General features: G+C 45.2%; 3 protein-coding genes across 7 annotated transcripts; 1 reads left to right on the top strand and 2 right to left on the bottom strand.

The window, feature by feature from the left end:
* Positions 1–1,687: 1,687 nt before the first annotated feature.
* On the bottom strand, positions 1,688–5,012 carry POLR2G (RNA polymerase II subunit G). The gene is made up of 8 exons (XM_006181779.3): positions 4,854–5,012; positions 4,612–4,721; positions 3,519–3,678; positions 2,691–2,741; positions 2,522–2,587; positions 2,346–2,417; positions 2,122–2,155; positions 1,688–1,904 (listed from the first exon to the last, which is right to left on the bottom strand). The coding sequence occupies exons 1-8, from the start codon at positions 4,863–4,865 to the stop codon at positions 1,891–1,893; spliced, it is 519 nt and encodes a 172-aa protein (XP_006181841.1). The 5' UTR covers positions 4,866–5,012; the 3' UTR covers positions 1,688–1,890.
* Positions 5,013–12,725: 7,713 nt separating this feature from the next.
* Positions 12,726–15,061, top strand: ZBTB3 (zinc finger and BTB domain containing 3). Of its 5 annotated transcripts, none has more exons than XM_006181778.3 (2): positions 12,726–12,766; positions 13,199–15,061. In XM_006181778.3, exon 2 carries the CDS (start codon positions 13,250–13,252, stop codon positions 14,792–14,794), a length of 1,545 nt encoding a protein of 514 aa, XP_006181840.1. In that variant the 5' UTR covers positions 12,726–12,766; positions 13,199–13,249; the 3' UTR covers positions 14,795–15,061. The 5 variants fall into 5 exon arrangements, with proteins under 5 accessions (XP_006181840.1, XP_032345507.1, XP_032345504.1 ...); XM_032489616.1 differs by having other exon boundaries at positions 12,732–12,762; XM_032489613.1 differs by having other exon boundaries at positions 12,748–12,863.
* A 3,752-nt stretch (positions 15,062–18,813) lies between these two features.
* On the bottom strand, positions 18,814–25,263 carry TTC9C (tetratricopeptide repeat domain 9C). Its single transcript, XM_006181777.3, has 4 exons — positions 24,989–25,263; positions 24,636–24,901; positions 21,401–21,583; positions 18,814–20,438 (listed from the first exon to the last, which is right to left on the bottom strand). The coding sequence occupies exons 2-4, from the start codon at positions 24,871–24,873 to the stop codon at positions 20,344–20,346; spliced, it is 516 nt and encodes a 171-aa protein (XP_006181839.1). The 5' UTR covers positions 24,874–24,901; positions 24,989–25,263; the 3' UTR covers positions 18,814–20,343.
* Positions 25,264–26,190: the final 927 nt, after the last annotated feature.

Raw genomic sequence — 26,190 nt, 5'->3', positions numbered from 1 at the left:
ACTCCCTTCCCGACCCAGTGCCACACCCAACATCCTCACCAGCAGTTCCATGAGCTGCTTCTCTGTCCATCAGTCTCTTCCTTCTAGGCCTGGTATTACTTTCCGGGTATCCCCAATACAACTTACAGATGCGTGATTCCATTTGAGAACTTAGGAAGAATTTTACTCTCAGGGAGATACATGGTGTTGAGGGCACAGGGAAAATCCCTACAACCTGTGTAATCAACTCAGTGATATGAAGGGTATCACAACCTGATCATTGTGTCCATGGGAAAATTCATTGCAAATCCAGCACAGAAACTTTCCTGGACTCAACAAACTTGGAAACCTTGACACAGTGCTGAGAGCTGGAGATACAAAAATGAAAGGGAGGCATGTGAATCTACAATGATCTCAATAAAGTAACTGCAATTTTATATAATAAAAAAATGGAAAGGGAGACAATAACAAAATATGTGTTTTGTGACATACTACGGGGGTATGAATGGAAGAGCCTGTTGTCCAGGAATGGTGAGGTGAGGGAAAAGGAAACACATTCAAATGCCTTTTTCTTACCAGTTTCCAAGCACTCTTCTGGATGCTTCAAATCAGATTTTCTGGACCTTGACACGAATAACATTTGGGGCCAGATAATTCTTTGTTGTGGGGGCTGCCCTATACATTGTAGGATGCCTAGCAGCATCCCTGGATCCCTGCCTCTACCCATTAGAAGGCAGTTGCATCCCCCACCCAGTTGTGATAACCAGAAGTATCACTATGAAATGTCCCCCCGGGGCCAAAATCACCCCAGTTGATAATCACAGCTTTGTATGCACTATGTAGCAATGATTATAATTAGCAGTTGAGTGCCTATCACAGGCCAGGCTCTATGCCAGCCACTTGCACAAACGATCTCTGATACCAGCAGCAACCACCCAAAGAGGGCTGTAGGACCACTTTACAATGAGGAAACATAAGGTCACCCGGCTAGGACTGAAACCCAGCTCTGTATCAACCCAAATATTATGCTTTCTACTACACAGCTCTGCTTCCCATGGAAGTCAAGGAAAGCTAGAGAAAAAAAATTTTTTGACTGAGACTTGATAGATTAGTAGGCAGCAAGCAGATAGGTTGGGAAAGGGCATTCCAAAGTAGACAAATAGTATTGCAAAGGCATAGTGTGAAGGTGGGTTGCACGTTTGTTTAATCTTCTTATTTCATGTATTTTTGTTGATTTACCCTAATGAAATTTTGAGCCCTTTCACATCTTCGGTTGAGTTTAGTGTAGTGATTGATGAGCAAATAAAGGCCTCTGTTGTTTATGTGCCCATCCTAAGAAGGGCTGGGACCCCACAATCTGTATCACTACATTTTACTGTTCACATCTCCCTACCTGCGGTCTCCTCTTCCCTCTCCCCAGCTATGCTCTTGGGTATTTTTAAGGGTGGGGAAAGGGCAAATACACTGAAACGAGCCTGGGGCTCAGAGTGGCTCTAATGATAGTATCATTTGCTAAAAGCCAAAGACCCAACATGAGTGCCTTCCCTTCAATGAGGTCAATGTTAGACCTTGGAAAAGGGTTAGTTACATCCCTGGTGGCCGAGGTGAGTTAAGGCATCAGGCTAAGAAAAGAGGATCCAGCAAGCAACTGGCCCTCCAGACTTTTTTTTAAAAGAATTCTTACCAAAGAAAGGAGATGACACTTCCATGGGAATCAAGAACCTTTTATGGTTAGAACACACAGACAAAAAGCTAGAAGTAGATGCTAAGCACCAGAACCAGATCTCTTCTCATGATAAGGTAACTCCCTTGCCTCCCCAACAGCAGCTAGACTCGGCCTCTGCACAACATGGGAATTGTGACAGTCACACCTCCTAGGTAAGGACCAAACAAGGTAAGAGGTCCCGGTGCTCAGCTCACAAGCCCTGTGAGAACATGAAAAGCACATCGGTTAGATCCAGAGCTTGGGGCAGCCATCCCCATCCCATCCCATCCTGAGGGGGCATATCCTGGATCTTCCAAGCAGACAACACAAGAGTTTCTTTCATCTGCAACTCAGGCTTGAAATCCCATATCCACCCCCTGCACCCACAGACCCCTCCTCCAGGCAAAGAACCCCGGTGTGGTGGAGCAGGTACTCACCCAAATAATCGTCCATCAGGGAGCCAATAGCAAACTGCAGAAGGAAAGATAAAAAAGAAATGAAGCCAAAAAGAGCCCTGAACTATCCTCTAACCTTCGGCCCGAAGCCTTCTGCCCACCCATCTCTTCTTCCTGGCCAAAGTACAAAGTCCCCAGGAACTCTGGGTAGTTAAGAAATCAACGGCTCTGCCTGCTATAGGCAAGGAGGCAGAGAAGGGACTCACAATGTCATTCTTGTCCACACGGGTCCCCACAATCTTCAAGCGGATCTCATCATCCTGCTGAATCACAATGTCCTTGGGGAAGAGGAAGAGTATACTCAGACATCCCCAGGCCAATACTCTCCCTTGGAGAGGCTCCGACCCCTGTCCCTCTCACTGACTTCCTCCAATCCACTCACCTCATCCATTGTCTTGTAACATGGCGGGTTGGAGTTAGGATCAAACTCCATCTCTGATGGGATGGACTGAAAGGAAGGTGAGACTGGGTCAGGACTTTAAATGGATGCTTCATCAGATAGTCATGACTCAGTGTCTCCCCTTTAACACACCCAGGGTGCCTAGGCTTACATGTCGAGAGATGAAGCAGGACATGGGCCCAATCTCTGTGAAGAGTCCAACCTAGAAGGGAAATGAGTGACTTGCTTTTCCTTTTGTCCCCAAAGTCTTCTAAGCTTCCCATCTTTATCTGATTCCTAATAATATCCTTCATGTTTTGAAACCACTCTGAAATTTGGCACTTGTTTTCATTCTCTCTTTTTTTTTTTCACACTTTCAGGTTTTTTGTCTGTTTTGTTTTGTTTTGTTTTTCCACTGAAGTATAGTTGATTTATAATGTGTTAGTTTCTGGTGTACAGCAGAGTGATTCAGTTACACATTTGTATATTCTTTTTCATATTCTTTTATCTTATAGGTTATTACAAGATACTGAATATAGTTCCCTATGCTCAACAGTAGGACCTTGTTTAGGAAGCTTTCATTTTAAGTTAAGGAAATGTAGTGGTAAACAGCTGAGGCCTAGAACTTGTCAGTCTGGGATCTGAACACTTGTTGGCCACATGACCTTGACCCGTAGACTTAACTTCTCCAAACTTCAGCTTGGACATCAAAGCACAGGGATAAAAGAACTCACCTGACACAATCATTGTAAGGCTTTGCACATTACCTGGCCCACAGGAACTACTCAATCAATGGAGGCTTCTATTGTTTTGACCATTAATATTGACTTACAAGCCCCTGAGGGACGCAGGGCAAGATTACTATACCATTTGACAGGTGAAGAAACTTGAAACAGAAGGAAGTGATCTGGCCAAACACACAGAGTTAGTGAGTAGAGTTGGGACACATCCCATGTCTTCTAAGGGACCTTCCCACTACCTCCCCTATGGATGGGCTTACCTTGTTGACCTGAGTGACAACGGCATCCACGACCTCCCCTTTAAAGGGCCGGAAAACAATGGCCTTGTACTTAACTGGATAAAGGACAAAGCCTCGGCCAGGCTGGATCACACCAGCACCGATATTGTCGATGGTGGTGACAGCAATCACAAAGCCATATCTGCAAGGAGGAAACGAGAAAGGCACTGTGTGTAGACGAGCCTCTAAAATCATCTGCAGCCAGAGTCACTGAGCCTGGGGGTTAAGGGGCAGCATAAAGGGGAAGGAGATGGCACTCCTGCCCCCAGAGAGCTTAATGACCCAGAAGGAAGACAGGACAATGATCAGCATCTATAACACTAAACACTGCCTCATAATTTCACAATAAATGTCCAAAAGGCCTGTAGTCCTTTAGCCAAGAGATCTTGATCCTGGAGATGCCTCAGAATCACCTGGGAGGAATTTAAAATGCAGATTCCCACACCTGTCACCAGAGATTCTTGACTCTGCAGGGATGAGATGAGGCTCAGGAATCTGTATGTTCAAAGAACTAAGTACTTCATAGCTCTGGGCTCATCTCTGCTCATTTACAACACTGTGTGAGAGGTCCTTTTGTGCAGAGCCCGGAGATGGTCAAGTCCCAGTCCTCGTCCTTCCTCCAACTCTCAGCCTGCTTTTTCCTGGTCACTCATTCACTCAGCAAACTTACTGAGGCCCAAGAAGTGCCATGCCAGGTCCCTGGGCATGGGGAACAAAGAAAAATAGCTGAATCACAGGGAGTGTGAGCTCCACAAGGGCTGGCTTCATTCTTTTCCACTTTTTCCCAGGGCCCAACACAGAGCCTGGCACACAACAAGAGCTTTAAAAATGTCTGCGGAGTAAACGAATGACCAAACTTAGCTAAGGGAAGGAGGTCCTGTTATCCAGCTTTGCATAGGGCGTCTTGGGAACCCAAAGCAGGATGCAGCTGACTGCCTGGGGCACCTGGGAGAGTGAGAGGGTTCCCCAGGGTAGTTGGCAGAACCTTGCAAAATGTGTAGGAGTTGGGGAGGGGATGCAGGCACAAGGCGCGGTGTACGCACCGATCAGGCGGCACGGAGGGCGCGACACTCACTTGCCAGTGCAGGTCCCCTCCACCTCGGTGAAGAGCTTTTGCTTCACCGTGTTGAGCAGGTTGGGGCCGAAGTAGCGCGGGTGCAGGAGGATCTCGTGCTCCAAGGAGATCTGCAGGGAAAGTGGGATGGAGACGAGGCACAGTGCGGCAGGGATATGAGGCAAGAAGCCGCACTAGTCCCGGAGCCCCGCTTCGCTCCTCCTCACGACCCTGCCATCGCCGCCACCCCGTGCCCTGCTCACGTGGTAAAACATCTTCCCCGAAGAGGCTGAGCACCAGCCGAGCCCACGCCAGGGACCGCTACCCAGCCACCAGAACCGCCGGAAGTACAGCAACCTCGCGAAGCTGGCTTCCGGGCCTGCGGCGGAGAGGTGGGCGGGACTCGCCTCCTCCTCGGACCTGATTGGGCCTCTCTGTGGTAGGCGGGGAATCCGTGAAGCTCCGCCCCTCCGCCCAGTGCACCAGCGGCTAAAGAACCCGCCTGTCACAAATTAACTGTGCCTGGCCTAGAGTAAATGCTCAATAAATACTTTTAAATTGAGTTAATTAATTAATGAAAGATGGCAGAGTCCGCTTATTCAACAAATAGTTGAAGGCTGCTTTCACATAGTAAGCTTAGTAAATAGCCGTTCTTATCTCATTTAATCCATACAGCAATCCCACCAGGTGGGCTTTATTATTATTATTCTTCCCATTTACAAATAAGACCCCAGGCTCAGAGGATTGAGGTCACTCAAGGTCACTCAGGGTCCGGATTCTGACTCCAAGACTTTTGTAAATTCAGGCATTCACTACCGGTTGCTGGTAGTCTGGAGATGAAGCTGCCTATCAGAGCCCAGAAGGCAGCGCCTCCTCCCGGTGTGAAGAGAACCTCACGTCACTCCACTCCTCCCTTCCACTCACCTCCCCCCACACTACCTTAGGCAGTCAGCTAGATTTCCGCAGAGAAAGAGGGGCACTGTCCATGTGGCAAGAAACAATACATCTGGTGGAGACAGGAGTCCTAGGGGCAGGTGAAGGAAGGCGGCAGAAGGCGGGAATCTCTGCATCCGAATGTAACCTTTTGCCCAATTATGCTCTTATTATGATAAAATTAACCTTGCAGATAAGAAGTACTCATCATGCACTAATGCTAGGACACTTCCAATCAAGACCAAATAAGGACAAAAATCCCTCCTTCCTTCTGGAAGGTGGAGCTGGGAGGAAAATCTGGAAATATGCCAAACACCTCCCTCCTCAATGAATATTCCGCCCAATTATTTTCACACCTAGTATAACCAACTTGCCAAAGGACCTCGGGGCAGCTACTCACCTGACCCTGCCTGCTGTCCCTTCTAAGAGAGTACTATTGGTTAGTAAATCCTCACTTTGCTTTCTTGGTCTCCGTGTCTGGTCTCTAAATTGTTTCTGTGAGGAAACAAGAACCTACTCTCAGGTAACACCCCCATGAGACCTCCAGAACTGGCGAGCCGTCTGTTCCTTCACCTCTGCCCACACTTCTGTAGATAGTCCTTTAATCAAGCTCACCTCAGTTAACCCAGAATGAGCATGCAATCTGTGCCCTGCCTGATAAAAGGGCCATTCAGAGAAGCAGAAACATCATGAGATGCAGGCCTATGACAAAGGCTCAGCAGAAGTTATGTGTCCTTGAACCAACTCCCTGTTGCCTGAGTAAGTTTTTGTATGTATGTAAGTAGAAGAGTCTGACCTACTCACTCTCCTGCAAGAACAGAGACCACTTGCTTTCTTAGAGCTGTCACACACCCGTTCTCATTCATGCCTCATCTTTGCTAGAATGGTTGAGGCCATCAGTCAGATGCTCAAACTTCATGGAGATGCTCAGACTTCATGGGGATACCCTCCACCGTGACCAGGCAAGGAAGCAGATGGGTGGGTCTCAACAGCCTGGACTCCCTCCTCTCTTCTTTTCCAGGCCAGCTTCCCCACAAGAGCAAACTTACCTGCCGACAGTGGTATGTTGGAGCCCCCTACAAGAGCCAATCATTAATATTTCAGGAATTTTGCAAGCCAGTAGTTAAACACAGCCATTTTTTTAAAAATTAATGAACTTACAATTAAATGAATTATACTAAAAAACAAAGGCAGAGGAGCAGATAAAACAAGGTTGGCAATATATTGATAATTGTTGAAGCCAGGTGATGGATAATGGTAGTTTCTTATACTTTTCCTTCTACTTTTGCATGTTTGAAATTGTTCATAATAATAAAGTTAGAAAAAAAAAAACAAAGGTAACTATGATACTGTGATTTATAATAAAAAATAAGGTGGGGAGGAGGGTATAGTTCAATGGTAGAGCACGTGCTTAGCATGCACGAGGTCTTGGGTTCAATCCCCAGTACCTCCATCTCTATAAATAAATAAATAAAAATCTACTCCCCCCCCGCAAAATAAATAAATAATTTTTTTTTAAGTTTATGTTTTGTCTTCTTCCCTATTCCTGGCACAGAGGTGACTTTTGGAAAGCATCTAAAGCAGGAGAAATGACCAACTGATTGAAGTGTTGGAACTTCCAGTCTCAACTCCCTGACTTGACTAATGAATGAATCAACCATGCCTGTGTAGTGAAGTCTCCAGAAAACCCCAAAAGGATGACATTCAGAGAGCTTCAAGATTGAAGCCCTGGAGAACTGGGGAGAGCAGTGAGCTCAGATAGAGCTTGGAAGCATCCATGCCCTTTCCCCATCCCTTGCTTTGGGCATCTTTTCTATCTGGCTGTTCCTGAGTTAGATACTTTTATAATAAAGTGGTAATCTAGTAAGTGAAGTTTCTTTGAGTTCTGTGAGCCACTCTAGCAGATTAATGGCACCTAAGGAGGGGTCTTTGGAACCTTCAACCTATAGCCAGTGAGTCAGAAGCACAGGTGACAACCGGGACTTGCAATTGCCATCTGAAATGGAGGGCAGTATTGTAGGACTGATCACTTTACCTGTGGCATCTGATGCTATCAGTGTCGATGGTGTCAGAATTGGGTTAAATTGTAGGCCACTCAGCTGGTGTTTGAGAATTGCTTGGATGTGTTGGGGGGGGCGGAAACATACATTGTAATTAGAGCCAGAATCATTATTAATCAAAAATAAAAACTCGTCACTTCCTATTTTAACACAGTTTACTCTTATGAATGTTCTTGTGGTTATTTACACTTGTTGTTTCTGTGTGGTATAAATGTTGCATAATGGTATGTGTAGGGGTAAGAGTTCCAGTTGCTCAGATATCCTCACCAGCACTTGGCATTTTCATCAGGGTTTGTTTAGCTATTCTAATTACTCTAGTAGTATCTCTTACGCTTTTAATTTTTGTTTCCCTAACGACTAAGGATGTTGAACATCTTTTTATGCATTTATTTGCTCAGAGTAATCTTTTCAAAACTCAAGTCAAATCATGTCACTCCCCTACTTAAAACCCAATGGCTTCCCAGGGCACTGGAATAAAAACATCACTCTAACCTACCAGGCAGGGGCCAGATCCAACCAACTCTATTTTCTGCCTCTCTTTCTCTTGCTTTCTCCACTCCAGCCACATTGGCCTCCTCTCCCACCTCAGGACCAATGTACTTGTTATTTCCTCTGCCCATAATGCACTTGGCTCTGATTTTCACCTGGTTCAGGGGCGGGAGGGGAAGCTCCTTCTCACTTTTCAGGTATAAGCTCAATATCACTACCTCTGAGAGGCCTTCCATGACTGCTCTGGCTCAAGTAGCCACACCCCAATCATTCCTTTATTGCATTGCTTTGTTCTATTTTCTTTAAAGAACTTACCCCTATTTGGCATCATCTTACCAAGTTATATATGTGCAAATTGCTTGTTTCCCCTCAAGAAGGGCAGGGATTCTTGTCTGTTGCGTTCCTCTGTATCTCCAAAGCCTAGAACAGAGCCTGGCACACATGGGTGTTCAGGATCTATTTGCATCAGTGAGTGAATCTCTAGCACCTAACACTGCGCTTGGCAAATAGAGGAGTTTAACAGGTATGGGTGGATTGAACCTCATTCTCATAATTAATCTATTATTATCTCTTCAAGCTCCCCTGGGATACGTTGGCCCTGATACATTCTCCCCAAGCCCTGATCTCTTACTTCTAAAGCTTCAGAATCAGAGACGAGCTAGAACACAAAGAAAATAGCAATGGAGAACAAGCAGCTGTATTGAGATTTGGAGTACAAAGAAAATCTGTTGGAGGATTGTTTCCTCTATCTTTTGCTGCTCAATAAACCACCCCAAAACACAGTGGCTTGAAACAACCACAGTTATTTACTTAGCTCACAAATCTGTAATTTGAGCAGGACTCAGTGGGACAGGCTTACAGCTGCTCCTACCCCAGCTGCGGCAGTTCAACTGGGGACTGGAGGACCCACTTCCAAGATGGATCAATCACCTGGCTGGCAAATTGAAGCTGGCTGTTAGCTGGAAGCCTGGTTGTTGCTGTGGCTGAAACACTTACACATGCCCTCTTCTGTGACCCCGGTTCTTCACAGCATAGTGGCTAGGTTCTAAGAGCAAGCGTCCCAAGAAGACCAGGCAGAAGCTCTATTCCTTTCTATGACTTAGCATCTCATCTCTCAGGATCACAATCCCTTCCAGACTCAAAGTGAGAGATCTTACCCGATGCAAGGAGCATCAGTGTCATGTTGTAAAGTGAGCAGGTGGGAGGGAAGATCTTGTTAAGGCCACCTTGGAGAATACAATCTGCTGCAAGAACAGAGTCTTGCCAATCTAGAGAGCAGAGAGGAGCCCTTGTGATGATGTCTGTCACCTTCTCCCAATGATTCATACACAAGCAGCAGGTCCAGCCCCTGAAGGGCAATCTCTCAGCAAGGATCGTCCATCCCAGCTGCCCCTCTCCCTGGGTCTAGACTCCCACTTCTCTGCCATCAGTTCTTCCAACAGCCAGGATAATTCTGCCCCCAAACAAGTCTGAATCCTCTAGCCATGGATACTACGACAACCCTAAGAACACTGTAGGAAGATAGATCTACAACATAGTTAGGTGTGTGGCTTTGAAGATAGACCTAGATTCAATCTCAGCTCTGCCTTTTATTGGGTGACCTTGGCCAAGTTACTTAACCAAGTCTCAGAAGAACCTCAGTCTCTTCTTCTGTCTAATGGGGATAGGAAAGGCTATTATGGAATTAGAGACAGTATGTTTAGCACATTGCTAGCACCTAACAAATACTAAATAAATACTAAATGCTATGTTGGTTTTCTTTTTAATATATTTATTTTTATTTTAAACTCTTTTTTGGGAGTATTTAGGTTTATTTATTAACTAATTTATTTTAAAAATTTAATGGAGGTTTGAACCCAGGGGGTTTGAACCCAGGACCCTGTGCTTGCTCAGCATGCACTCTGCCACTGAAATGTACCCTCCCCTCAATTTTTATTTTTTGTTTTACTTTGCTTTTTAAATTTTATTTATGTATGTAGGTATTTTTCTAACTTGTACTAATACACAGACACTTAGAAGCAAAGCGTCTCAACCTTTTCCCTTGGGGGAGTTACTGCAATAAGTAGGAAATTTCTTGTTTTGACTTTAAATTTTACATACATTTTTTTCATGTGTCATAGTCTGTCTATGCCAGTTTACTACCCCTAATCCCCAAATAAAAACTTTTATCCAAAAAAAAACTGACTGAATGACACTCTAGAGAGATGTTTCTTGGTATCCTGTAGCTCTGTGTACCCCAGGGTAGGGGTCGGTATACGCCAGTTTTGAGAAAGGCAACAAGTTGTGCCCTGTTTACTGGTGCTCCTGGGGGTGAGAGAGGCTGAAATACAGCACACACTAAGTTTATTAAGCCATGGTGGCCACTAGTCTGTTTTGACCAAAGGGAACCCCGTTTTCAAATTTGTACAGAGGTTAAAAGAACTGTAATTTTAAAAACTTATGTCACAACATTGTAAACTGACTATACTTCAATAAAAATATTTATTAAAAAAATCTATGAAAGGGTAGAGCTTAAGTTAAAGGACATGCTTAGCTTGCAAAAGGTCCTAGATTCAATCTTCAGTACCTCCATTAAAATAAATAAATAAACCTAATCACCCCCCAATAAATAAATAATCCAGATCCAGTATATACTGGATGTGCCAAGCACACAGTCTTTGTACCCAAATCCAGATTCATCTTCATTCTGATCTCTTCTGAACGTGCAGAAACACGATTGCGTAAGCTCCCCAAAGCGCCTATGCTCCTGGCTGCTTAGCAGCTCCCGCAGCCCTCTCTGCTACAAGGATTTTCCCTCCAGTCCCCTGGCTTTAAACACCACCTACATGCTGATGACACTCCCAATGCCCAACTCCAGCCCAACGTTTCCCCTGCTCTTCAGGCTCACAAGTCGACCTAGATGAGGGGAAGCTCTACTTAAAGGGCCAAAAGCTGGACTCTCGATTTTCCTCCCCAATTGTCCCCATCTCAGAATATGGCTGTCACCCACACCATTGCTCATGCAAAACTTTTGGCCATCCTCCTTGACTCCTTTTTTCTCTTGTCCCCCATCTCCTATCCTAATTTTAGCAAATTCTTGGGACCCAGCACTTCTCTCCAGCTCCATCACCACTACCCTTGTCTAGTGATCATCCTCTCTTGCAGGACCATTTCCACAGCTTTCTTCCTGCTCCCACTCTGACCCGCTATGCTCCTTTCTCCACAGAGTAGCCAGGATCAGCCTTTAAAAGCAAGAATGTTATCAGAACCCTCCCCAACTGAAAACCCACCAATGGCTTCCCATCACATTCAGAATAAAATACAAACTCCTCACCCTGGCCAGTGAAATTCCATGCCTATCTACCTGTGTGAGGCCAGATTTTAATCTTCATATAATCAAAACAATTATCTCATCATAGCTTGAAAATAGAAGCAGATGTGAGAATCCAGCTTCTATTGAGCTAGACATCAAGGAAATTTGGAAAAATGTAAAACAATGACACTATTTTACTACATTTTTTTGATATAGGGAAATATAGTTATTTTTCCTAAAAAAATGGAAATGTTATGTTGGTTTTAATTCCTACACAATAAATATTGTATGGCTTGGAAGAGTATCTTGAAAAGGTGGGATCTCAAGCTGAGGCCAGTGTGGCCTGCATGTCTCTAGAACAAGGACGGAAGGTAGATGAAGTGTTCCTAATTCTGGTTAGATCTGATTGGAGGGCTTGGCTGCAAACCAAACTGCAGATACTAAGTGTGGTGAGTGAAGGGGTGAATAGCGGGTGAAGGGCACTGATTTACTCCTCTGATAACCCTGTCAACACATTGCCCCGCTGAGAGAAGAGACAGGTATCACTGATACCCAATTTACAGCCTTTTACTCTGGTAGTCTAGGGAAGTCTGGGGTAGTCTCTGGAAGATTTCTTTGGAAACAGCCTTGCTGTTTATTCTCCCACCTTGGGACATTTTAGGGCCTTGAGCCCACTCCTTCCTTTCCTATCAGCACTTGCCAGCTTCACTCCAGACAGAGGACACTCTAATCTCTTCATTGTTAAGTTGGCTACGCAGTTCAGGCTAGGGACTCTATGACGGCATTCGCGCATGTGCTAGTCCTCCGACACCACCATTGCTGAGCCCTGAACCATCAGACTGGAGGGAGTGAAGCAGTAGGGTATCTTGGAGTTTTTGAGGGAGGAAGGGACCTACAAGCGACCCCTACAGTTCAGAAAGGTGTAGCCTACGGTTCCGCAGAGCCGGTTCTAAGATCCGGGCCTCCTCGGAACCACACCAGTTTGTTGGCTCTCCTTTTTCCGGTTACCCTGCAGCGGGGATGATGTTGTGGTCGGCAAAGCACGAGGCTCTGCGAGGGGGCGGGCCTCGCGCCGCACCCCAGGCGCTTCACACTCCACTCTTTACAGCCTGTTCCCCGCCCTCCTACCGCCTCAGGTAGATGGAAAAGCTCGGCCAATACAGTAGGCTCTGAAGCAAAGAAGGCGGGACCAGAAGGAAAAGTTTAGGACAGGAACGCCAACCAATCGGACGCGTAGCTGCCTGAGCGACAGCGACCAGTACCCATTTAAAGACGCCGCCCTGAGCGGGGGGCTGGCTAGTGGAGAGTGAACCAGTCCGTGACAAGGAAAGGCAAATTTGAGCCAATTAAAACTGAGAAGGTGGGAAGGGGCGGAGCTGGCCCGCTGGTCGCTCGGTGGTAGGTGAGGGATCAGCTTTCTCTGCTACTTCCCACCTTAGGACTTCTTAGCTCCTGGAATGCGAGAGAGGCTCAGGGAGTTCCCGGAGTGGGGCGTAGAGGTATCGGCCAGGAAGGCCTCGGAGCGAGACTTCTAGTTGGAGGGGCGCCTGGAAGCTACTGGGTGGGCATCGGGGAAGCGGAGGTTGCGTAGGGGGCGGGACTTCCGGGGCGGGGCTTTGTTTAATAGGCGGGGCCTGTTGCTAAGGTTAGGCCGAGGGGCGGAGCTAAAAAGTAGACCATTGGTTGTGACCTAGGAGAAAGAAGGGTAGTAACTGAAGCGAGCGTCTTGGGGTCGGTGTTGCCAGAGGCTTTGGGGTGGCAAGTGATAGCTCAGAGCTGACGTTAAGGTTTCTGGGGAGGTTACCTGCCCTAACCTACTGTCCTCTTTTCCCAGGGAGCCACTGGTGGGGACCTTTCTAGGGTCCCTTTCCCTTCGTGGGGTGCTATGGAGTTCCCAGAACACAGCCAGCAACTGCTTCAGAGCCTCCGGGAGCAGCGGTCCCAGGGTTTCCTTTGTGACTGCACGGTGGTGGTGGGTAGCAGCCAGTTCTTGGCCCACCGGGCTGTGCTGGCCTCTTGCAGCCCATTTTTCCAGCTTTTCTACAAAGAGAGGGAACTGGACAAGAGGGATCTGGTGTGTATCCACAACGAGATTGTCACTGCCCCAGCCTTTGGGCTGCTTCTGGACTTTATGTATGCCGGCCAGCTGGTCCTGAGGGGGGATACCCCTGTGGAGGATGTCCTGGCAGCTGCCAGCTACTTGCACATGAATGACATCGTCAAGGTGTGTAAGCGGCGGCTGCAAGCTCGGGCCCTGGCAGAGGCGGACAGTACCAAGAAGGAGGAGGAAGCCAACTCACAGCCCTCTAACTTGGAGTTTTTGTCCAGCACTTCCCGTGGCCCTCAGCCTTCGTTGCCATCTGCAGAGACATCAGGCCACTGGGGCAAAGACGAATGGAAAGGATCAGCTGCTCCCTCACCTACTGTCTGTCCTCCAGATGAGCCACCAGTTCCGGCTGGGGCTGACACTACACAGCCTGGTGTGGAGGTTGACTCACTGCACCTTCGGGCACCTCCTCCACCAGTGGCTGATGTCTCTCTTGCCAGCCCCAGTAGCTCCACAGAGACCAATACTGCAAATTATTTCTCTTCCAGCCTCCCAACCGTTTCAGTGGAGCCACTGGCTCCCCTTGATGTGGCTTCTGAGAGTCTGAGGATGGTGGAACCAAGGGATACTGGAGGACAGTTGCAAGGCTTCTATCCCCCAGCTTCAGCTGCAGCCCCAGTTCCATCCCAGGCTCCAGCCCCAGCGGAAGCTGAACTGGTCCAGGTGAAAGTAGAAGCTATTGTGATTTCCGACGAGGAGACTGATGTGTCAGAGGAACAGCCTCGGGGTCCTGAGGGACTGTTCCCACCTGGAGGAGCAATGTATGGTGGACAGCCCCCCCAGCCAGAGGCTTTTGAGGGGCCCAGGGCTGCAGGACTGGAGGAAGTGGGGCCAAGTGACCACTTCCTGCCCCCAGATCCTCACCTACCCTACCATTTGCTGCCAGGTCCAGGGCAGTATCACCGAGGACTGGTGACCTCACCTCTGCCTGCTCCGCCTGCCCTACATGAACCACTATACCTGCCTTCTGAGTATGAAGCGGCCCCAGGAGGCTTTGGAGTTTTTACTGAGGATGTGCCCACTTGCAAGACATGTGGGAAGACCTTCTCATGCTCTTACACATTACGGCGCCATGCCACCGTGCACACGCGGGAGCGACCCTACGAGTGCCGCTACTGCCTGCGCAGCTACACGCAGTCAGGGGACCTGTACCGCCACATCCGCAAGGCTCACAATGAGGACCTGGCCAAACGCAGCAAACCAGATCCAGAGGCAGGCCCCCTCCTAGGAGCGCAGCCCCTCCCTGGCTCACCGACAGCAGATAGACAGAACAACGGTGGTGGAGGGCCACCCAAAGATTTTGTACTTGGCCCCAAAAACTAACACCTGGGGAGCATGTGCTGATGCTAGACCTGCTCTTGCCATTGTTAGGGGGCAGCACGGAAGGTTGGAAGCATCTCACTTCCCCTGCTGGGGACAAAATGAAGATTGTGCCCAGGCCGAAGTTTTCTTTTCTTTTCCCAGCCAGGTAGCAGGACTTTATGGGGCATTGCATCTCAGTCACTTCCTCGCCAAGGGCACTGGGAATTTTCCTGAGGTGTAATTGCTTCTCACTCTGCTTTCTGGACCATAAAGCTATCAGTGAAAGTATCTCTTTGAACTGGTGTTGGCTGGTTTCTTCCACAAACCTGCATGCCTCCTGATTCTTTCATAACCTTTCCAGATCTTTTAGGAATCTGACATGTGTACTTGGGGTAGGGATGGGGGTCAGGTCGCTTATGAGGAAAAAAGTGAGATAGGCAGAGGGCAATATGGACTTGACTTAGGAAAAGTATACAAAGTGGGGAAATTTACACAATTACAGTTCATTGTTGTCGTTGAGCTCCTGTGTCCTGGGCTGTACTGGGGACTTCACATACTCATTGAATCTTCAACAACTTTATGAGATCTTACCCCTCTCTCCACCATTTTTTCCCCGTAAACAAGGAAACTTGAGACTGAACAATCAAAATTAATGTGTTCAAGGTCACAGAGCTAGTTAAGGGGCAAGCCAGAATTTGAACCCTGCCTTGTGATTTCAGACTCCACACATCATATGCAGGCTTAATACATGGTTGAAGATGCTTAACTGTGAAGTAGAAGTTGTTTTCTTTTTTGTCCTTCTGTTTGGCTGTGTTGCCTTCCTTCTTTACTTCTGCTTTCCACCTAGACCCGTGGTTGACTGTTTCAACAATAGATACTGTATTGATGACTGGAAATTTTTGCCTACGTTTTGTAACTATGAATTGAGGTCTCTGCGGGTGACAAATTGGAAGGCAGAAAACATTAAGCTCTGTGGTGGCAGGTTTGGGAGGGGGAGGAGATGGAGGGCTTGTGGAATAGAAATGATAGGTGCTTGGGGAAACTAAAGCAAGAAATTCTAGATGAGAGAATCTTAAGAATTCATCTAGTCCAGCTCCCTCACTTAAAAGGTGTGATGACAGCCTAGACAGGTCAAATTACTCATCTGTGGTCTGGCACGTGGCTACTGACAGGAGAGGTAGCAGAGAATTGGGAGTTTAGGGTGTTGAGTGGCATGGGGGATCTAAGAGAACGCTCTGCCCCGTTTGTGGTGAAGCGTGGTGCTGCGGATAGACTGGAGGGCTGCCTACAGACCCTCTCCCTTCAGCACATAAGGAAGAGTGTTTAAAAAAAAACAAACAAAAAAAAAAGGCAGGAAGGAAAATTTAGAAAGGTGAGAATATGAGTGAATTTTCTGAATTTCTTCTCTATTTGGATGTCACATTCAGCACTGTGAACTCTGACTAACACGCTACTGATTGAGTCATAGGAAGGAGACGAGCTGAGCATCAAAGATTGGGACAAAGAAAGCGCCTTACCTGGGGCATTATGGGAAGCAAAAGTTGATGCTTATCATTTTCATGGCTGAGCAAGTGAATTCTATGCCTTTCATTTTCCTTGTGTGGGAATAACCTTTCATCTTTCAAATGGATGATTTTACTTTCGCAAATACATCACTGCCTTAACTCTTTGGTGAAACAAGGCAAGATGTACATAAATGCAATATGAGCAACTTTTCCAATCCTCCCTAGAGTAAATATCAAATCAAACGCCTATAAAAAAAATCAAAATGCCTTTAAGAATCACTTGCCTTTAAAAGAGTGAATTTTATGGTATGTGAGTTATATATCAATTTAAAAAAAAAAGACACAGAAGGGAAAAAAATGGTTGCCTTGGAACACTAGTTCCTAAAAGCAAGGCATAATACGTGTACATGTATATAAAATGTATATAGTTTCTCTGGATAGTCTGGGAACACAGTAACCACTGTTACTGCCTTGGCCAAGTGCAATACCTAACTCTAGAGGATCTGTTACTTGGTGAGATACTCACAAAGAGCAAGCCTTTGCTTTCAGTTCCCAGCCTGGAATGCATCCTTCATTAGAGGTGGCAGTCAGGAATTTGCAAGATGTTTAAAGCAGCAGCCAACACAATTAGGGCCAAAGTTGCCTCACTTTATTTGCTGGACACTAAGAACAAGTTATACCTGTCTGTAGAGGTGTGATCAGCAGAGAATTTTCTCTAGTTTCCACTACCACCCATGCATGGATTCGAGGAACCACAGGTCAGTTCATCTGACCTCTAGTCCAATACTGGATCCTCCTTTTGCCAGTTGTTAAACCTCTGCTTGAAATAGAACTCACTATCCCCAAAAGAAACCTATTCTATGGTTGGACAACCCTGATTGTTGGATAATGATTCCTTCTACTGAGCCAAAGTTGGCTCCCTTTCATGGTGGGATGGGTCAGGCCCCAACCTATTAAAGAGTTTAGCCCTGAGAAGTTATTTGCTTTTGAGCTACAAGCCAATTTAGTTTTCAGACAACCACCCTTTGCCCTCCAGTTTGAGAAATATATTACTAGTTTAGGATTTTTCTTTTCTTAATTGGCTATTTTGTACGTGTAGGCTTTAGCGTGATGTTGAGTGCCTCATCAATTACCAGACGTTTGGCCAAGCTTAGCTTCACAAAACTCACCATTTTGGCCCTTCACATTGGATTTCAGTTTCCCCAAAGCCAGTGATTCCAAAGATGGTTTACTTGGACATATCTTAATACTTTTTTTTACTGTAAAATATATTTTGATGGTTGGTGGTTTTTTTGTTTTCTTTTTGGCAAGTGATATAAAGTGTTCTAAAGTCCCCTCCCAGTTTTATCAATAAGTAATTTCAGCATGCACCTCTAAAAGAACTCTTTAAAAAAAAAATAACCATTATCACACTCAACAAAATTGATAATAATTCTTGTTCAAATTTCCCTAATTGTCTCATAAACTTTTAGTTGTTTTCTTCAAATCAGAATCCAAAGGAGAGTCACATTTATTTGGTTGGTATCTCTTAAGCAAACCCCGCTTCTTTTAATAAAAAAAAAAAAAGTTGGGGGGGTAATTAGGTCTACTTATTTATTTTTGGAGGAGGTACTGGGGATTGAAACCAGGGCCTTGTGTATGCTCAGCATGCACTCTACCACTTGAGCTGTACCTTCCCCTGCAGTCCCTTTTAACCTATAGGTTCCCCTCTTTTTCCTTGCCATTTATTGAAGAAATTGAGTTATTTGGCTTATGGTCTCAATCTGGAGTTTGCTGATTACATCCCCATGGTATTATTTAACATATTCCTCTGTCCAAAAGCTCCTTTCAAAATATATATTTAAGTAAAATATTGACTAAATAGTATAGATCGTGGTTCTGGCAAAATTATAAAGGCAGTGGGTATCAGTTCGGGAAATGCTGTTCTAAACTGTCCCTTATGTGCCAAAGTATGAATCTTCACATCCACCAGGAATGCTTTCTCTTCAATCAAACCCTCAAATCCTGTGTGGAAACCATTAAGGATTGGTAAGGTGAGCAGCCTCATCACCCAGGAACTTCTGAGTACAGAGATTTAGGTACCTCTGGCTGTTTCCTTCAGGATGTGGGCTGGCCAGACCTCTTCCAGACCCACATCTGACTGCTGACTTTTGTCCCCTTTCCTGTTCGTTAACATCTCTGTTAGGAGCTGGCTTTCAAATTAAAGACCAAAGTGTTAAGTCTGACCGCTTTGTTTCTTAGTATCCCTAATAAAAGTGTTAGTGCAATGAATTTCTAAAAAAATTTTTAAACATCAGCTTTATTTTTTTCCTCACTGATGCAGAACATAGCTTACTGTAACATCAAGTCTTTGGGGGAAAAAAAAAGCAGAAAGCAAAACCAGTCCAAAACAAATGTAACACACAACCATGACATAATTTTGTCAACAATCAAGGCTGAGACATTTAAGAAGCTTGGAAAAGGAATAAAATATTCTACTCTTGTTATTCCTATCCTTGGACTTACAAGATTATTTGGTATAAAATCTTTCTGTTGTAAGCTGATGGTTGTATTATTTAAGGGTCTGGGGAGACACAAAGAGGAGATTAGCTCGCTGGGAGAGAGCCATTACTAATAAAGGGAGAAGAGCCCGTGTACAATTGGCAAGACTACGCGTTTTTTTTTTTTTCTTTCTGATATCTGTCTGTGCTTACTTGATGGCAAATGACACATGCTTATTACCTCCACTCATACAGGGAGAGGCAGTGCTATGTGGTCTCATCCCCTCCGTACAACTCATATACTGTGGACATGACTCATAACAAATGCACAGAATGACAGAGGAGCTCCTAGTTGATGGAGCCTCCTACTGAGCCATGACTGCACCAGATCTGCAGCCTGCACCTGTGCCCAGCAAAGCTTCCAGAAAGTTCTGTCAGTGCTTAAAAGACACTAAGGAAAGAGAACCCTTCCTCATTGTTTCCCTCATTCTGTAAGGAGCTGAGCTCTTGCAAAATACAAGCTGACAGGTAAAGAACACAACTATGCTCCTATTCTGCTTTTATGCTACTGTTCCTAGAAGACCTGGTAATCTGTCTTTCCTATGTTTTTAAAAGAACTGAGCATACTATAGACATGCACCTATTAAAAATTAAAATGTTTACTCGAGTGTTTTTTTTTTCTTTTGGCATGAGGGCTTTAAAAGATTATAAAATAAATACTCAAAAGTTTGACTCCAGGAGTTTTAAGATACAAGAGTTTGCTGAAAAAATAAATAAGTAACAATCAGAGTCTGAACAATAGCGAGGACTAGAGATTACCAAGAGAAACAATAGGAACTTTTGTGGGGGGAAAAGGATGTGAATGTATGTGAAACATTACAAAGAAAAAGGAATTAAGTTTAATCAAAATGGTTAATTTCAAATCTTTCATTTGAGCCATGGCGGGGCCCATTTACAACTGTCTAGTTTTACCAAGAAAAAAAAAAATGCCAGTTTGCAGCCTGTGTAACTTTGGCTTTGGGCATCTGAGGAACTGAAGAAAGAACCTCCTTTCTGCTTATGTTTATTACCATTTTTATCCTCTGCTAGTCTTCTCCTCTGTATATGACTACATCTAACAACGTCTATTATTAAAATTTATTTTAAAAAAAAATTTAGGGGGAGGTAATCAGGTTTATTTATTTATTTATTTTAATGAAGGTACTGGGGATTGAACCCAGGACCTCGTGCATGCTAAGTACATGTTCTACCACTGAGCTATACCTTCCCCCCACCATCATAAAAATCTATGCCCGAGATATGATTAATTCCACCTATAGCTGATGAATGTTTTCTGGTTGTATTTCTCAAGGCAAATGTCCCCAAGAATACAATGTACTGAAAGCCATACAAATACACAAATGGAGAGACAAAAACAGACACAGACTGTATACATGGTAGAGTTTGTGCAGAACTAGAAACAAAACAGAAGTCCACCTGGGTCAGAGGTATGGGGTTAATTTCTCTTGCTGAGGCTCAAGTTTCCCCTCGATAGGGTCTTTAGTGGTTCACCTAAGTTCAAGTGGAGGGGTATCTTTCTTCTTTGTTAACCAAACATGCCCAGGTAGAGCTGCTTCTCTTTCCGATGGTAACTGCTGAGTTCCACCTGTGTCAGCTGAAGGTACCGCCGGACGTTGGCATCTTAGAACGGGGCAAAGAAGACAGTTAGAGACAGACCATAGTTGCACCTTGGGGCAGGAGAGGACTGTTAACACACTCTCATTTCTTAAAATCTAAGATCTGCATATATCGCAACTATTCTCTGCAATAGTAAATCTCATTCCTCAATCACTTTGAATTAAAAAAAAATCTCTGTGCAGGGCTGGGCTGGTTGCTAATTTAATGATAAAAAGGAGTTTGAAGAAATAGTTATTGTTACAGCACAGCCTCTAAAGCTACTATACGTGGGTGGCAGCTAATCTGTGTACTTGAAAGTAACAAACATGAACAAATAGCTCATATTTTGTATCTTTATTATCTTCATAATGGCCTTCCCATTCACGTAGAAAGATTTTGCTGAATTGGATGCTTGGGGACCCTCTACGTCAGTAGCTGCTCTAAGCCAGAATGCAAAATGGGAGACAATTTTCAGTACAGAACCACTGACACAGGAATGAGTCTGTCATCCTCATTACAATATCTTTTTGCCTTGGAATCAAGCCTTCTTCTAGGTCAGACCTGGGGTTAGCTGAGCTCAAGGATAAACTGATAGTTAAGCAAAGGCCAGACTCTAGCTGGTGAGCTTGTAGAAGCAAGGATTACCAAGTTCATTCACTGGATTCCAGATCCTATTTCAGTCCTGATCTAGGAACTGAAACGTGAAAAGCAACACTTTAAAAATCTCTTTCACTGGAGGAGGGTGGGAGGGTTATTTCTGGAGGATGTACAATATTGCTTTCCCATGGAGGCAAGAGCACAAGGGTAGGCCGCCTGTTCCTTACATATTTTGTACTTTTTGAATTTTGAACTGTATGAATGTATGATCACCTACTCAAAACATTCAATAAATTGAAAAAGTAAAATGAGATAAAACATTCTCCCACAGGTACCACCGCCGTGGGACCATTTCTTGTACTTAGCACTTCAGTCTCCTTCTTGCTCACCTTTTGGCTGCCTGTTGACAGCAGCCGTGAGGTAGTGCCGAGCCTGGTCATAGTCCTGCAGGTGGAAAAAGGCCACTCCAGCCCGATACAAGGCCTTGGCGTTATCAGGCTGTCGTTCCAGGACTTTCTGACTGTATTCTTTCACCCGTTCATAGTTGACTGGCTCCATCTGCAGGAGACAGGCTAACGGGGCCAAACAGAAGGAAGACAGAAGAGTTCCACTGGCTGACTCAAGACAGCACCAGACATAGGATGTCATCCACAACACTCGCTCATCCAACAATAAATTTAAGTATTGACCATGGGCCAGACATTCTTCTAGCCACTGGGGACAGAGCAGTAATACAAGCTTTATATACCTTACATTTTACTTTAGTATCTACCAAACACCTACTCCGTACCTAGTGTGGGCTAGGCCCAGTTATAAAACATGATAGGAACATACTTTAAGATTTACTTAAAACTCTTCATTGTATCTCTTCTACCCAAGGCTCTCTGTCTTGAAATCTCCCATTTCACCACAATTCTTACCCTGCTGCTTTGTGAACAATGGTTGCCATTAATTGTGTGAGGAAATAGTAACTGCTGTGCTATGTGCTTGTTTAATCTTCTCATCCACCCCATGAAATCAGTGTGTGTTATCTCCATTTGTGGATGAAGAACTCAAGGCTCAGAGAGGTAAAGTAACTCACCCAAGACCCTACAGCTTCTAGGGGGAGGGTAAGCTCAGCGGTAGAGTGCATGCTTAGCATACACAGGGTTCTGGGTTCAATCCCCAGTACCTCCACTAAAAAATACATAAAATATACTTAATTACCTGCCCCGCCCCCTCAAAAGATCCCACAACTTCTGGGTGGAATGAGCAAGGAATATGAACCAAGGACTCTCTAACTCAAAAATCATCCTCAGGGATGATATATTACTTCACTGTTTCCTTGAATGAAAGAGTGGGACCTCAAAAGACAAAACCTGTTTAGGAGGCAATGTTCAGGTCAATGTTCTGCCTTTCTACAACTAAGAAGGGAAATGGGTTCCCTGTTTCATAACTGTGGAAATTAAACACAGTATTATTAAGCCATGGTGCTGAGGAGGGAGAGTCAGGGCTGATGATTGCATCCCTTCTACAACATCCCCACCAAGTGGCCACATGGTTTATACTCAGGTATTTCCCGTGTTCAACTAACCCATCACTGTAGCTTCTTCATTCATTCAGTCATTCAACAACTAGTTGTGGAGAACTAACCACATGCTGGGCAGGGCTAGGAGTAGGGGATAAAAGGAACAAGACAGACATCTTGATGAGTAAATAGAGCTAGTCCCTAGGTAGGATGAATATGCTAAAAAAATCATTTATTTATTAATGCTTTAAGGAAAATAGAGCTGTGCTGGGAAAGAGGGTGAATGAGGTCAGAGTGATGCTTGATTACAGAAGGCCTCCCTGAGAAGGTGACTTTGGGGCCAAGATCTGACTGACAAGGATCATTCAAGGGATGGGGCATTCCAGCTGACAGAAGTCAGGCTACAAGGTGGACACGTGCTTTGGGAATTCAACCTCTGAGGAGCCAGATCATGTCAGGCTGGGCAGATGAGGGTCAGAGTTTGAATAGTTTCCTAAGTGTAATGAAATGCCATTGGAGGGCTTGACAGTGACAAGATCTGATTTTCTTATTTGGAAAATGGGAACAATCATAACTACCTTGCAGAATTTTTATAAAGATGAGAGATACCATAAATAAAATGCCCGATATGTTCTAGGCACTCAGTGAGTGAAAACTGTTAATTCAGTGAGTCTTTATGGGGCATCTATCAGGTACCCCCAAGTGGAGGCTCTACAGATGGCTAAGCCATAGTCTCTGCCTTCATGTCTACGTTATAGCCAAGATATTTGTAAGTACCAACTCTAAAACATCTCATTTTCTTGCTTTCTAGTCAATTCCCAAATCTGTAACCTAACAAGGTACAGTTCACTAATAAGGTACAGTTTTCTGCAATAAGAATTTAAGCACTTGCAGTGAAGATTGCCCAGGTTTAATTTGAGTTCCACCACTTACTAGCCGTTTCCTTAAATCTACCTCAAAGGACTGTTGTGACATTTAAACATATTTATATATGTGCGTAAAGGGCTTAAACAATGTCTGCCAGTGGCATTTCATAAATGTCACCTTAATGAGCCTTCCCTGACCACTAGCTAAATTCTATGCCTGTGGCATGCACTATACCCAGTTTCTGCTTTATTCTTTTCCAGGTGACTTATCATCTTCTAGTATATGTTCCTCTTTTATTAATTGCCCATCTCCCTTACTTGAATATATGTTCCATGAAAGCAGGGATCTTTATCTGTTTTATTATACTGAAGTATCCTCAGTACCCAATAAATAATTGTTGGATGAACTGAAATATTAGCTACTATAATTACTGTTATTGTTAGTTGAGTCTAAGAGTAGCACTAGACACATACTGTAAAAAAAATATTTTCACCAAATCATAGCTGATGAGTGATGTAATAAAAAAAATTAAACAACTATTACAAAATTTAAAAACTAATAATTTCTATGGCCTCAACTGGGACCATTAGAATATTTTAATATATTTCAAAATAATTTCATTAGCTCTATAGTTATTTTGCCTGCCATAGAACAGACCTAAGAAGTCTCCTTTCTTCTAGCAGATTAATCCTAGTGATCCTAACTCTGGAATCCATCTCTTCACTCAAGGCCAGCTGGAGATGGAAGATACTAGTTATCATCTAGCTGATATGAAGGAGGAAAATGAGGAAAATTTATCCAAAACATCTAAGATGGATGACTTACACCACCACCTAAAGCAAGTGCCTTCTTTCCTATATTTTAAATACTAAAGAAACAACGCCGTAAACATTGGTTCAGTATTTTCTCTATAGCGTGCAAAATCCCTATACCTATCAGCACCACCCAGGAGTTTGTCAGAAATGCAAATCGGTAACCCCACCCCATTCCCCCCCAACACATACACCTCAGACCTATTAAATCGGAATCGTGGGGATGGGGCTCCGTAAGTTGTGTTTAACAAACTCTCCAAGTCTGAGAAGCACCGCTCTATAGAAACTGAACTAGAGCCCTACAGATTGAAAACATATTTCAATTCATGGCAGATAACTAGATGACAGCAGAAAAGCACGTCAAGCATTTCCCCCAATGTTCTCAGATTTTCATGTGCCTGCCTTGGCACTCTTCTCATCCTTTAGCCCTGTTCTTACCAGCTAGGTTGTTGTAGCAGTCTGTCTGGGTGGTGTGCAGTATGTTTTCTTGTTCAGGTGTAAGGGCCGGGCCCTGAGGTCCTAGGTTGGGTATCGGGGAGGGCAGAGTTGGATCCAGACCCCGCAGCTGAAGCAGCGCTCGATGGTATCTACTCACTGCATCTCGGTACTTCCCCTCCCGGTAACGTTGGTTTCCTTTCTCCTTGTACAGCTGAGCCTCCTGCAGACGCTTCTCCATAACTCTGTCGCCCGATGTTCTTGCAGAACTGGACAGTGAAAAGAGCAACTGAAGCTCTGGGGATAGGAGTGAAATAACTGATGTTGGTAGGTGACGTAAAAATGCAGGAAATTACCCTTCTCCAGGAGGCCTCCCAGGGAATGAGATTTGCTTGATTCTACTACAGCCCTTTTCTCTCTTCTCTGCAGTTATTTTTTTCAATCTCTAGAAGTGCAGGAAACTAATCAAGGAGAAGGTGTGGAAATAGAGCCAGAGATCGATCGACTTCCTAAAGAGGCGATTCTAGGGTGAGGAGACTCCATGAAAAAGCGAAGGCCGTTCTAAGGAATTGTGGCAGGCGTGCGAACGCCGGCGGAATCTGCTTCCTCCTTGCCTTGGGACACACCTCTCTGACCTGGAAGTGGAAGGGAGTAGGCGGGGACAGATGCTAAAAGAGGTCTAGAGGGCTGGCCGGCCTCCATCTCAGCTCTTTGTCTGCACTTAATTCAACCAGCATTTGTTGACCTCTGGGCCAGTAGTTGGGGAGCCGAGATGAGTGCGGTCCGTGCACCCCAACCACAAGCCGAGAGTGACACGGCCGCAGCGCCTCTCGGCTGCAAGTCCCCTACGCTCCGCGGCCAGTCCCTCATCCCCTGCAAATGGCCAAGCCCGCAGTCTCCCCGCTGGGTTTCGGTTTACGAGCCAGGGGCACACAGAGGACATGATCCTGTCTCCGGACAGTTTGGTGTCTAAAGGGTCGCGCCTATGGGCGACGCCGCCCAATCAGAAGCGGCCTCGGAAAAGTAATCCCGCAGAAACGACCCCGCCTCGCCAGCCTCCACAGCGCACCAACCCGGAAAAAAAAACCGGGAAAAAAAAAATCCCCAGGCACCTTCGCCAATTGAAAAAAACAAAATCCGAGAGATCACGGATGACCAATCAGAGCTGCAGATGACGATTCAAGTTGGCCAATAAGGCGAGGTCAGGGGGCCTGTTGCTGGGTAGAAGTTGGAAGGATTGAGGGAAAAGTAGGGCCAGGGGTTACTGTATGCCTTGGTTTTGGAAATCCCTTTTGTTGACTAAACAGAAAGACAATTGCTAGTAGGCGTTCATGTTGTAAGAGTTCCCTGCTTCCCTTCTGGCTTTTTTTCTTTCTGTCTCAAGTGGTTGCACGTATAGACAGTAGGGAACAGAGACTAGCGAGCAAGCCCTACGACGACAGCGCGATCGGGTCAGACGGGAGTAAAGCTGGTGACGGGGTGGGAGGGGCGTGTGGCGAGGGAGCTGCGGGCGGCTGCGCGGAGCCCCGGGCTGGAAGTACGGAGGGACGGGTGAGCA

Source organism: Camelus ferus, chromosome 10, assembly GCF_009834535.1.
Source record: "Camelus ferus isolate YT-003-E chromosome 10, BCGSAC_Cfer_1.0, whole genome shotgun sequence".
NCBI lineage: Eukaryota > Metazoa > Chordata > Mammalia > Artiodactyla > Camelidae > Camelus > Camelus ferus.
This window is presented reverse-complemented; position numbering and strand designations above follow the sequence as displayed.

Bases quoted from the DNA above. Each gene is read 5' to 3' on its own strand.
- POLR2G (XM_006181779.3), bottom strand. The intron at 3,679-4,611 runs GTGAGTGTCGCG...TCCTCCTTGCAG, and splicing joins GAGGGGACCTGCACTGGCAA to ATATGGCTTTGTGATTGCTG. The intron at 2,742-3,518 runs GTAAGCCCATCC...TTTCCCTTCTAG, and splicing joins TTGTCACTCAGGTCAACAAG to GTTGGACTCTTCACAGAGAT.
- ZBTB3 (XM_032489613.1), top strand. From the start codon at position 12,822: ATGCGAGAGAGGCTCAGGGAGTTCCCGGAGTGGGGCGTAGAG. The intron at 12,864-13,198 runs GTATCGGCCAGG...CTCTTTTCCCAG, and splicing joins TCCCGGAGTGGGGCGTAGAG to GGAGCCACTGGTGGGGACCT.
- TTC9C (XM_006181777.3), bottom strand. From the start codon at position 24,873: ATGGAGAAGCGTCTGCAGGAGGCTCAGCTGTACAAGGAGAAAGGAAAC. The intron at 21,584-24,635 runs GTAAGAACAGGG...TGGCCCCGTTAG, and splicing joins CTGCTACAACAACCTAGCTG to CCTGTCTCCTGCAGATGGAG. The intron at 20,439-21,400 runs GTGAGCAAGAAG...CCCCGTTCTAAG, and splicing joins TGTCAACAGGCAGCCAAAAG to ATGCCAACGTCCGGCGGTAC.